This window comes from Dendropsophus ebraccatus, chromosome 3 (genome assembly GCF_027789765.1).
Source record: "Dendropsophus ebraccatus isolate aDenEbr1 chromosome 3, aDenEbr1.pat, whole genome shotgun sequence".
In the NCBI taxonomy this organism is placed as follows: Eukaryota; Metazoa; Chordata; class Amphibia; order Anura; family Hylidae; genus Dendropsophus; species Dendropsophus ebraccatus.
The window spans coordinates 138,338,761-138,352,423 of NC_091456.1; the positions used below are offsets into that span (position 1 = coordinate 138,338,761).

General features: G+C 40.5%; 1 protein-coding gene across 5 annotated transcripts in view; it reads left to right on the forward strand.

Annotated features, from left to right (window-relative positions):
* The window catches only part of CCDC152 (coiled-coil domain containing 152), a 42,630-nt gene extending 30,188 nt beyond the window's left edge, over positions 1–12,442 (forward strand). For 4 of the 5 annotated variants that reach the window (XM_069962755.1, XM_069962757.1, XM_069962756.1 and 1 more), the window contains exons 8-9: positions 562–648; positions 11,713–12,122. In XM_069962755.1, coding sequence (XP_069818856.1) covers positions 562–648; positions 11,713–11,835 — 210 coding nt within the window. In that variant the 3' untranslated portion in view covers positions 11,836–12,122. Of the gene's footprint in view, positions 1–561; positions 649–11,712; positions 12,123–12,425 lie in introns of those variants that run through there. The other variant, XR_011362184.1, reaches the window with a different exon arrangement.
* The last annotated feature ends 1,221 nt before the right edge of the window (positions 12,443–13,663 follow it).

Sequence of the window (13,663 nt, forward strand, 5' to 3'; positions counted from 1 at the left end):
ATAGGCTAAAGGGGATGGTCAGATAGTGACATCAGTCAGAGGGGAGGGCTATATCTCAGAGACAAGATCCCACCAGACCCTCACTGACCCCAAGAATGAGGACAAAATAGTTTGAAAAATACATGGTGGCAACCATGTGTGTATGACCAGCACTCCATTCATTTGCCAGCTCCATAGGGAATAAATAGGAAGCTGGCCACACAAGGGGAAATTTTTTCTATGTTCCTATGTTCCCGGTATCAATGGGGTCTCAGAGGTCGGAGCTCCTCCAATCAACTTGTAATCCTCTATGCTATAGATAGAGGCCAAACTCTTGAGATAGGAACGCTCCTTTAATATGGATTTCATTCTCTCAGGAATGAACATAACCCATAACAATCTTTATTTATAAAAAAAAAAAAGGTAACTTATAGTTCACTTTCTACTGAATGTTACAGAATTTTGCTAGCAGTAAACATGAGGTAAGTGTGACAATTACCACCAGACTTTACAAAGCTTGTGTACTCATTGTACAGTAAATCAAGAATCTACAGTTTTCTGTCTTTTTTTTTACCCTTGCAGTTTAATGCCAAACTGGCAAGAATCCAGAGCAGACATTCTAAATCCTACCCGGATGCCAACAGTTTATCTCAAAACATCTACAGAACGGTATTTCCATGATCATTTTATAAAAGTATAAAACAATCTGATAAAAATGGAAGATAAAAGGTGAATTTCCTGTGCCTGTGACTGAGAGGTTTTCTGGATGAGGTACATAGCTAGGCAGACATCAGTTATACTTTCAGCTGTTAACAGCTTATTCAGTGTAGGTCTCTGTAATGGCAATGGCTGCTATCAAAGGAAGCATTACGCTCAGAATAACTTGCTTCTCGGTACTCTGTTTCTTTGTCAAATGACAAAAGGGAGAGATGTATTAGTACATACAAGTATAGGAAAGAAATAGCTGAATATAATTTTTAAGAGTTTAAAGGGGTACTCAAGAGAAAATAATGGACATTAGTGAACATTCTGTGTAATCAGTCTGGGCCATTCCTAATATATAAATCTGGCCCCCTAATGCAGCACAGTGGCATCTTGTTAAAGGGGTACTCCAGAGAAATAAAAAATAGTTTTTAAATCAACTGGTGTCAGAAAGTTTTACAGATTTGTAAAAAAAAAGCTTCTATTTAAAAACCTCAAGTCTTTAAGTACTTATCAGCTGCTGTACGTCATGCAGGCAGTGGTGTATTCTATCCCATCTGCTTGCCACTGCCACCTCTGTCCATGTCAGGAATTGTCCAAAGCAGGACAGTTTTGCTATGGGGATTTGCTCCTGCTCTGGACAGTTCCTGACATGGACAGAGGTGGCAGCAGAGAGCACTGTGTCAGACTGGACAGAAAAATCCACTTCCTGTAAGTTTCTGCCACCAGTTGATTTAGAAACAATATTTATTTCTCCAGAGTACCCCTTTAAATGGATGCCGCTGTGCTGCATTAAGGGGTCAGATTTGTATATTAAGAATGGCCCAGAGTGATTATGCTAAATGATGCTTGCTAATGTCCATTATTTTATTTTACTTAGTAATTTACATTGACATTATAAATTTGGTAACAGCAGATTCTAAGACGTTCCCTTGCACTACTGCTGATGGTCATTAAACAGGCCGCTTTATAGATTGTCCATTTAAAGCCGCAATTATGCAACACTAAAGCTAGTCTTATATATGAGGTGCTTTTGCCCAATCCTGGGCACATTCCCTATTTGTGTTTTTATTTTAGTATAACTGGCATAGAGGTCACATTTTAATGACAAATAGTTGATAAATGTGAACATGTGGCACAAAATTCAAAACAAAAGTCACAATTTGTCTCTAATAAATCTATTCGATGGCATCTCATGGCTGCCCAAATACTCCTGCACTGGAAGACACAATTGCTCCTAATAAAGAGATTTTTGTTGCCGATGGCAACAACGGCCGTACTTTTACGTGGTGTGAACATAGCCCAACTCTTTAGACATACATATTGTAAAAATAAAAAGTTATTCCCTAACGCTGCAGTGCACTGACATAATATAGGTGTGTGCAGCTATAAATATTCCCTTATAAATATGTAAAGGGCTAAATAAGATTCAGGGTAGCTTTACATGTACCCGATTCGCAGAAGGTTTCACACTGCGAGTTTCAGCGAAATCCGCTGCAAATCCATGTACTGTGAAGTTTTCATTCCGCTGCAGATATGTAACCTGGCCCCTTTAACCCGCCGCTCGCAGCCTGTGCCTGGAGCATATATTTGCACCACAGCACCACAGTGAGGCTCCCATCAGTCCCCATCAGCCAATCAGTGCTGCCATGCTGTGGCGCCGAGCAGGTAATATATGCTCCAGGCGCAAAATGCGGGCGGCGGGCTGCAGGGGGTTAAAGGGGCCGGGTTACATACTGGCAGCGGAATGAAAAACCACTGCGGGTATGTAACCCCATTCAACTTCACAGTACATGGATTTGCAGCGGATTTCACTCCAATCTCGCAGTGTGAAATCTGCTGCGAATCCGGTACGTGTGAAAGTACCCTCAGAAAAGAAGTGTTTTTAATTAGATAGAAACTAACTAATTTTTAATTAGTTAGAAACTAAACACAAGAACAAGGGGCAACAATCAAGGTTATTTGGGGAGGAGCAACATGTAAATAATATTTTACTTAAAAAGTAGTAGATGCTTGGAACAAACTTACAGTAGATGTGGCTGGTGAATCTACAATTACTGTACAGTAAATGTAAACATGCCTGGGATAAACATATAATATAAGGGCGTACTAGATGGTGCTTTTTTTGCTGACAATATTTTATGTTTCTCTTTTTGAGTTTCAGGCTTAAAGGCTTATCCGGGTTAAAAAATGTGGGAAAGTTTCAGATGTTGTTTTCAGCCATCTTTTGCAACTGGGTTGTTTTGTCCAGTATTGGCCATACTTACAGATTTTATTTGGGCCACAGCAACAGCTAAAAGTGAAAGCTAAAAATTGCAATGTACTAATAAAAAAAAAAGACACTTTTTTGACACTTAATTTTACAGCTGTAAAAATGACAGCCATAAAATGAATATGCATAAACATCAGAACTCTATAGAACCAATATGTCCAGTTTGGTGCCAATATAGGGCCCAATAAACAGCATGTGCATGTTTCAGAAGAATTAATGGAGAATTCATTTGGCCTCTGACTATCATTTTACACAACTGTGCTAATAATTTGGCTCTGAAAACGTTTACCCACCTTAACCCGATGTGTCCCTGAAATGGTACATAGCCCATAAGCATACTTAAATGTTTTATATTATTATTGGTGTCATGCTAATAATCTACCCCTTATGTGTGACTGGTGAAGCCTAGATCTGTGTTTATACAGCAGCAATGGAAAAATCCATAGCCTGGTTTCCTTCCTTTGTTCTAGCTGTGCCGTGCTCGTGCTAGCTATGAAATGAAGCCTAATTAAAAAGTTCTGCACTAACAGCCGCCTTCACTTTGCTGCGGTGACAGCTATTTGTTCATTAAAATTATTACAGGGTTTATGTTGCAACTCTCCATAACAATTCCATTACATGCTACCCATAATTCCATCCACTTGTGCTGTAATATTTCAATAATAAATGAATTCAATATTCATTTTATTAAAATATTCATTGGAAATTTCTATTTTGCAAGGGCCTTGACAAGTCATAACTGGCAGGTTATAAAATATTCAGCTCACATTAATCATGGCTATAGGCAATAGATAATGGGACACTTGGGAGGTGAAAGTGCTTGTCACCATTGATTGCTAAAGTAATGTTTTTTAAACCAGGTTTTGTTTTAGTGATGTTTTGCCCACCAGGTGGCACTGTTTTACTAGACTGTGAGATGTGTCGGTATTCTCTACGCCACAATTGGTGTATACGAGGAATGTACTTCGGTACTTTGGGATTGGACTGACAGCGGGAAAAACTTTTTGGTGCTTTCTTTTTTGTGAAGGAAATCTAAAAAGTAAGGGAAACTTACAACTGACATATTTTCCCTGAAAACATAGAGGTTGTTTTTAGGTTTTAAGTTTTAATGGATTAGTTCTTATCACCACTACCTACGATCTTGGGCTGCGTTCCCACATTGCAGTAAATACAAGTACCTGACATCACGCCCTCACTCGTTTACCAGTAGCTGAGTGATGTTGCTGGAATTGATCGTTATACAAGCCTGATACAGTGATGCAGATGCCTTCCTATGGGTGAGGAAAGTAAGTATAGGTTTTTATAGTTTACCCCCTGCTTGAGCACATTATTTAAAGAAAAGAGGCTGCAGGCTCCCCTGCAGCCTCCAATGTCACAGCACTTGTTGTCTGCTGTACTGTCACTCTGCCAATTACTGGCTGCAGCAGTCTTGCACCCGAGTGATTGGCTGAGCGGCAACGTCTTGTGCCGACCCTATTACCTGGTGTTAAACATTAGACATTGACCTTGGAGGCTTTGGAGGTAATTACAGTTTTGTTTTGGGTTTTTTTATCAGGCAGCCTGGACATATTGGATTAAAAAAAAAAACCTTTATGCAAGACAACCCATAAGTTTTGTGGTGTAGGGTGCCCCTTCCTTAATGCTTAGCTCTACTTGGATTCAACAATATTTAGATTTGCAGAGTCTCATAGACTCTTTTGAATCCCTATAAAATTGCTCAGCTTTCCAAGGAGAGCCAGGCAGAAGTGAAGGGGTAATATCACGAGCCAGGCCACGCTCTGGGCTCCCGGTACCGCCAGAACACGTGGCTAACCTGTCAGACAAGCCGAAGGCGTCCCTGGTAACTGCCCCCGCCGGTTGCTAGCGGCACGTCGGCTGTGTCCTTAGCATCACTATGCGGCTGGGACCGTGCTGCTCTCCAGCTGGGTGCACAGCACTCTCAGCTTTAGGTAACACTGACAGGCAGGTGCAGCTGCCAGCCAGCTTGGCAAGTGTTTTGGAGGCTGGAGTCCCAGGCCCCAATCAGGTCTTCACCTCCCTTCACCTCTCATATGACCTGTGTGTTTCCCTCCCTCCTTGCCTGCAATAGAGCCTCAGATATGTTAGCTTCTGGATACGTTTTTGTACTGCATCGCTAGTAATGTGTTTGACCCAGACTTATGACCCTGCTTTATTGTGTTATTTATTTGTCTTGTCTTGTTCTGTGTTCACTTAATCAAGTTAGGGCCCTATTACATGGGAAGATTATTGTTCGCATAATCGTTAACGATAAACGATCCAAACGACCGCTATTGTGAAAGACCTGAAATCGTTCGCCCATTTACATGGAACGATAATCGTTACTTATGATCGTTCTTGCGGTCGTCTTGTCGTCACTATTGCGTTCGTCACTACTGCGAAGGACCAAACGACTTCTTATTCAACGAGCAACAATAAAAACAGGTCCAGGTCTTATTAAACGATCAACGATTTCTCGTTCGGTTGTTAATCGTTTACTGCTATTCAACCGAACGATCATCGCTTAGATTCGAACAACTTAACGATAACCTGAACGATAAGCGTCCCGTGAAATAGGGCCCTTAGGGACTGTCGTCCAGTTTTCCGCTTCCGCCTTGGGCAGTTGAGGCAAATAGGCAGGAACAGCGGGGTCGGTGCCAGTGGCAGGGCTGCACCTGTCTTTTGTCGTCCAGTCCCCTACTCTAACAGGTAAAGTGCTCAGTTGAGTGCTTCTGCCTGTTCATGCTTTCAAACAGTGGAAGTTTCAGCACCCACAACCCCATTGATCACAACTTCTTATATTTATCTATGGTGGCCTATCGTGACTTAGTGATTTAATTCATATACGAAGGGCCTTAGGGTTAGCTTTAATATCCATGTATGACTAATCCAAAAATAATACCACAATATACTCTCACTATATAGTCACAAAATTCACTGAGGTGGAGTATCAAAAAAATTAATAAAAAACTAAAATGTAACTTTTAATGATCTAGTGATAAAATATATAACCAAATAGAAAAAAACAGATAAGTACAAAAAAAGTTTGATCTAGGAAGACGTATTTCTTACCACTCAACGGTGACTGATGAGTTGGAGTTTGCTGGAGTGACTGTGGACCATTCTAATCACAGGAATTGTCTTTTATCTTGAATGGATTCCACAGCAGGCGGCTGGAGTCTTCTGTTAGAAATGTAGGTAGAAGACACAATAGGCTGTCCTATCTCCCATACAGTGTGCACCCTATTGTGTCCGCAGTCACTCCAGCAAACTCCGACTCATCAGTCACCGTTGAGCGGTAAGAAATACGTATTCCTAGATCAAACAGTTTTTTGTACTTGTCTGTTTTTTTCTATTTGGTTATATATTTTATCACTAGATCATTAAAAGTTATATTTGTGGTCTTTATTCATTTTTTTAATATCCATGTATGGCAGTTTTGGATGTAACATATAATATACTTAACAGGGTTATTCCGCATAAAAAAAAACATGGCCACTTTCTTCCACAGACAGCACCACTCTTGTCCATTTAAACTAACTGGCGCTGCCTCTGGAAGAATGTGGGCATATTTTTTTAATGCTGGATAACCCCCTTTAAGGGCTAGGGTGCTGTGTGAGGCTTGTGTTTGAAGAGTCAGCCTGTCAAAGATAGATTACATTTATCTTCTTCCTCTCCTGTGTAGATTGTTGAGAAATGAGTAAGTAAGCAAAAGTATATGTGGCTGTAATTAGGAAATGGGCATAGATTACATGAATGTTCCACCTGATCATCACTGTTACACTTGGTTCTGAGTACTAAACTTGGGATCTGTGGAGTGAGCTCCAGGTGTCCAGGCCTAACAAAAACTATGAGGTTAAATATTAAAAGGGATATATAACCATAAATGTTGATAACATATCTCAGATAGCAAGTACAGCAGCCTCGAGGGAGCACAGATGGAATAACAAAGGAGGCTACAGGAGTGATAAGAGCTGTCACAGTTGGGGTCACAGTCATGGTGGCTTCAAGTGCTTCCATCAGAACTCCCATACTCCTGGCACAGTGAAAAAAGGGATGCACTTAGATGATGGTAGTATGTATGTATAGACAATAACGTATTTTTGGCATAAGTTCAGCTTATATGCATCAGCAGGCTTTTTGTCAACCTGGTCAATTATGCTTTTGAATACATGGCATCCAGCAAAAAAAAAAAAAAAAAAAAATATATATATATATATATATATATATATATATTTGTGTGTGTGTCTGTGTAGTATGCATAAATGTTAGTAGACCTATACAGCTGTGGTATACAGCTTTTCCCTCTGTATATGCCAGGCGTACAGTCTATATTTCCACATCCTGTTTAGGAAAAAATAACAGCCGTTGTTTGAAAATTATGGTCGTAATTAATGATCTTTACTAAAAGCTGTCATAGTAAACCAACGGGCATAGTCTAAATCTGACTCATATTTCACAAGGGCAGCCACACATCGCTTCTGCTTATGCCCTTGGGGCAAGATGCCTAAAAGTACCTAATGTTCTTTGTGGGTAAAGCTGCATAACTACTTTCCATTCCCAGACCTTGGAATGCTATGGAGATTTCTAAGGGAGCAGGTTAAAAGCGAATGTACCATCAGGTACATCACTATAAGTTTTCTACATGAAAGGACTGGCGCCGGTGCGGGGATGCCAGTGCCTCGGTCCTTTATTTTTAACCAGCGCTCGGTCTATTCCTAGGCACCAACCCGGCATAAAGCACTGGGGTCGGACCCGCCGGACCCCAGTGTGACAACCCCCCCCCCCCCCCCCTCTGTGATGCAGCTCCATGGATTCTAATGGAGCCATATCACAGAGGGCAGATTGTCACACTGGGGGCCGGCAGGTATTCTCCCAGTGCTTCATGCAGGGCCAATGCCTGAGAATAGACCGGCGCAATGAACTGAAACCGGGCACCGGTTCAAGAAAGGATGGCGCCACCAGCTGGATCTAGGACTGGATCAAGCTTTTCCAGCAACCTGGAGAGGAGTGGCACGAAGCGGCACAGACTTCAAAGGCAGATGTTGACCACTGAGCCTAGCAAAGTACTGTAGTACTGTAAATTAACTCATCTCTAGTTATTACCATTTAGTAAAAACGTTTCAGATGTCAGAATGTCCTCAGATCAGTGTTTGCTGTAGCCTTTAACTTGTTTAATGACTTGAGAGATAAAGTTAGCATGGTCTGTTCTTTTAGCACCGGCCTGGTTAATGATTGATAGATACTCATGGACATGTCTATATATAATGTTGTTTTGCCATCAGTTTTGCATCTGAAAATGTCCCTGTCACTGACTGTTCGACATTGAGTAGATATCTTTGCTAGATTTGCTTTAAATCTTTGGGGTATAAATGCTAATATTATTAAGTTAAACATAAGACATAGATTCAGGGCTAAGTTTACCTACAGTGTGGGGAAAAACCTAGAAGGTAAATCACAACCCAAAATGCTGCGTTTACACAGAACGATTATCGTTCGAATTTTTGCAATAACAATAGCATTTGAATGATAATGGTTCCTTGTAAACACAGTGAACAATCAAGCGACAAGCGAGAAATCGTTCATTTTGATCTTTCAACATGTTCTCAAATCGACGTTCATTGTTCACTAAAAATTCGCAGATCACTTTGTGTAAACAGTCTTTCAAAGATTCATCCTATGTGAAAGATGGGCTTAAGCGATCTTAAAAACGATCGCAATAACGATTGAGCAAATTATCGCTTGGTGTAAATGCATTACTCCTCTTTATTGACAATCTATTTAAACATGTAATAAGGGTACAAATTAACCCCTAGACGACTAAGGACGTACCGGTACGCCCTGGAAGTCTGTGTCCAGATGACCCTGGGCGTACTGGTACGTCCTTTCCTATGAAGCGCACTTAATAGGAGGTGGGGGCCGGCTACAGCGAACGTGACGTTTAAGTGTAAGTGACAGGGGGAGTCCCCTGTCACTTAACGAAAGGGACCCCCGCAGTGTGACTTTGGGGGTCCCGATCGTTGTAACAGACCACCGGAGGTCTCTCACCTGCCTCTGTGCAGTCCGATGGCGCTCTGTTGATTAAGTCTGACACAGGCAGGCTCAATGAGCAGATTGCCTATGGCATAGCAATGATCAGTGTGCATAATGTAATAAATGAATGTAAAGGTCCCCCAAAGGGACTTAAAATGTGTAAATATAAAAAGTTAAAATCATTATTACACTACCCCAAAGCCCCTCCCCCAAAGTTTAAATCACCCCCTTTCCCATTATATAAATAAAACATATAAAAATAAATAAACATATAATATACCGTAGCGTGCGTAATTGTCCGATCTACTAAAATATAACAAGCGTCATCACTAATGGTGAACTGCGTAGACAAAGAGAGGGGAAAAAGTGCGCGGATTACCGATTTTTGGTTACATTATAATCTAAAAATAAAAAGTGATCAAAACGTCCCATCTTCACAAATATGGTATTCATAAAAACTAGAGATCATGGCGGAAAAAATGACAAAAAATAAAACTGTTATAAGCGTCACAATAGGCCCATTTTATTAATAATTAATTGCAAAAAAAAAAGGATTTCATTAAAAAAAATATATATATATATATATATAACATTAGAGAATCTGTGTAACCTGCATATGGTTGTGTTCGGGCTGACCTATAGAATCATGGTATCATGTCGCTTTTACCATATAGTGCATTACGTAGACACAGGAACCCCCAAACATTACCATATTGCATTCTTTTTTACAATTTCACCAATTTATATCTTCATAAATAATAATTTCAGGGTTTTATCATACATGTTATGGTAGAATGAAAGACGCCATTACAAAGTACAACTATTCCTGTAAAAACAAGCCTTACATGGCCCTGTAGATAGAAAACTGAAAGTGCTAGAGCTCTTAGAAGGGGAGGAGGAAAAAACAAAAACACAAAAATCAAAATTTGCGCGGTCCACTGGGTCATTTTGGGCCTGGTCCTCAAAGGGTTAAAAGCACCAAAACAATTCATTCATGTCCTTGTTCATGGTAAATTTACCTAAAGATACAGTAAGCCTGTGCTTATACACCCGTGGTGGCAAACCTATGGCTCATGTGTGGCACTCTGTGTGGTCCCTGTTGATCTTTTCGTAATGGAGAATTCTCAGGGCTGTCCCAGATCCCTCTGTGGGCCAGTGCTCCTTTCAGGTGCATGTGAATTTGAGCACTGCTGTGTACTGCAGGACAGCCTGGACTTCTGTAATAATGAAGGAAAGCAAGCCGGAGCGGGGACCCGGTGATGTATACGCTCTGGCGGCCGGGGGGTTAACGGAGCGGGCTGCTGACAAACTCGCAGTGGGATGTGCATCCTGTTTGTCTGCCCATAGACTGTACAGGCAGGGATCCGCAGCGGGTCTCTCTGCGGATCCGCCCAGTGAGTTTGTACCCTAAGGCTGAGTTCACACTACGTATATTTCAGTCAGTATTGTGGTCCTCATATTGCAACCAAAACCAGGAGTGGATTAAAAACACAGAAAGGCTCTGCTCACACAATGGTGAAATTGAGTGGATGGCCGCCATTTAAAGGCAAATATTTGCTGTTATTTTAAAACAATGGCTGTTATATTGAAATAATGGCCGTTATTTACAGTTATATGGCGTCCATCCACTCAATTTTAACATTGTGTGAACAGAGCCTTTCTGTGTTTTTAATCCACTCCTGGTTTTGGTTGCAATATGAGGACCACAATACTGACTGAAATATACATAGTGTGAACCCAGCCTAAGGGTGCGTTCACATATACAGGATCCGCAGCAGATATAATGCTGTGTTCAGTTATTTAGTTACATTGATGTCTACACCATCAAATCTGCTGCAGATCTTGTACATGTGAACGCACCCTAAATGATGAGCACTGTATGTGTTGATTAGGCATAGGGAGCAGGAGGGAGGACAAGGAAAAAACTGCAGGGGGCAATAGATTTTGTGAGAAACCCAGTACAATGCTCCGCTACATGTTTGCGGCTGTGGTCTATTTGATGGGGTGAATCTATGGCCCTTGGGATTAAAGTGTGTGGTAGCTGGGAGCTGGTAGGAATCAGTGGTTGTTATGGCTCACTCCCCCTTCAATACTGTAAGGGCGACTGAAGCTGTTTGGAACTATGTGGCCTCCAGTAGGCCTACCAACAGGCACACACAGGAGGGCTATTTGCAATTAATATTTTTGTGGGATGTTTAATTGTTTATAAATCAGAATATGGGCCAACATTTGAATGCATTTTGACACATAAATGGCCCAGAAGAGGGCACTTGATTTTACGTTTGTAACAATTATGGATGTAAAATGAAACTGAATGTGAGACATTTACCCTTGTAATTCCTTGGGAAAAATGAATGTAAAATGTGTGAGATGAATGAGATGTAAAAGGCTCCTTTGGGGCTTTTTTCCATTTGGATAAAATTCCCACAAAACAGTGGGAACATAGCCTAGTGGCCCTTTCCCTTGCTAGCTAGTCAAATGTTGCTGATGGTTGGGTTGATACACATACACTCTCACTATGTTTTGCTGTGCCTATCTTGGCTGTAGCACTGCTGTTAAGGACTCTTACTTGGGCAGACTATAAGATAACCTCTCTCTATGTTGATGACCCCCCACACACACACTTTAGCCCCAGCACCGATGTATAGACAGGCATAGTTAATGCATATAATTGATTCATTATCAATTATTTTTCCTTATAAGAATGACATCTTTTTCTCTTCTTACAGAAATTACAACATTTGCAAGAAGAAAAAAACAAGGAAATTGAAATTCTCCGCAACACAATTAAAGATTTAGAAAGAAGGCTCAGCAGCGGATCAGACTCCCGTCTGAAGAGGAAACGCTTCTGAAGAATGTCAGGCAGATGGATATTATTATTTGGGTTTTCAGTTTGTTCCACAGCTTTAATGATTTACACAGGATTTACACTCAAATGTTAAGACCAGCTATATATTAGCAAAGCTAAACTTAGGTAAACAATGTTTAGGAATAGTTTTTTTTTTGCTTTTTATGTTGTTCTTAAACTGAAATTGTCATTTTGTTGTTGAGGCCATGCGTGCAAAAGTGATAGCAAGATAAGCAGCTATATTGGTTGCAGGAACGTGAGCTTAAAAATGTTAATATCGCTGTGTAAAAAAAAAAAAAAAAAAAGAATAAAAAAATTATATAATGTTTGGGGCATCGCTTCTCAGGGCAGCCAGAGCTATGAAAGCAAAGAGTTTGAGTAACCCTGTCAGTTCTACTCTTAATTTTGGTTGAAAAAAAAAATGACCAAAACATTGATAGAAATACTATGTGTGAACATAGCATAAAGGGGTATTCTCATCACCTAAACTTTTGTTAGGTGACAGATAAGGCAAAAGTAAGCAATTTAGCAAATTCTTTGCATTAGCAAAATTGTGTACTTTAGCATTTTGGCCCTTTTTGTTTTCCTGTATAGTTAAGAGGCAGCTCTTTCAGCGGTGTCCAGGCTGTGATGTCACAAGGTGGCCAGGAGCAGGTAAGCATGTTTTTATGTTTTTAGATCTTCTATATCTCCCTTTAAGATCACACAGGATGTGTGTATTCTCAGTAGCAACTTTTAGGCCTGTCTCACTTACACAGTAGAATGTACAAAAGTGTAAAAAATTGAAACCCTTCCATATTCTTTACTATCTGTTTATTAATTGGCGGCAGTATAGGGAGGGGGCAGGTGCCCAAGAGCAAGACAAGGGCACCACTTGCAAGCTTCAAATTCACCAGATTTCTCTGTAAATTCAGTGGGGGCATGTACAATCTGCATACAGGTAAATTTCCCCCTATATGTATAAACATAGAACAAGGACACCAAAAGGCATTTTATATTTTATTGCACTTGTTTTAAAAAAATCAGACATCGTCTTTAAACTTACAACATTCCTGCTTCATAGTAATCCTATAAAAGTTTTGTCAGGTTCACTAGGAGTTAATTTCCCTATAAACCATCATTGATTTATAACGTCTACTATCAAAGCAGATTACCCAACAAATACTTCTAACGTCTCACTTTAGCTTAAGCTTTAGTCAAGGACATAGTATTGAACGTACACAAACGGCATTAATATACAACTATTGCTATTGCACAAGTTCATCGATTGAGAATATAAAGTGTAGCTTTATGGTTGGGTACAAAGCTGGAGCTAAAAACAAGAGTGTTCTCTGGAGTTATGAGTCTAAAGTTGCTAATGGAAATAAAATAGGACATAAAAAGTTTGATTTCTTCCCTAGCTCTCCATCCTGTCATGGTTGCGGGCATCAGACGGAAGCCCCTATTTTGTAGTTTATGCTTCAGCCTTCATGGATGCAACCACAATTTAGGGAGGTGAACAAGGGAGGCTAAATACTTGAGCTGCATTTAAAAGTTCTAGGATGTTTCACAGCATAGATGTTAAGCTCTAAAGGGTGACTTGCTCAATACTCAAGGGTGAAGCAATATACTGCACTGCAGTCTATTGTCCAACTTTGGGAAAGAGAGCAGGTCAACCACTGTGATCTTAGGAGACAGAAACCCTATGGTAATGGCCCATTTCTGGTCTAGAATCCTACATTTCTGTTGGCATTGATATGTAGCAGGGGCAATAAGATGTCTATTTTGGCAGCTTACTCGTGCACCTTGCACTGTTCCTGTCATTGTCAGTTACCTGCCTCCTTTGATCATTC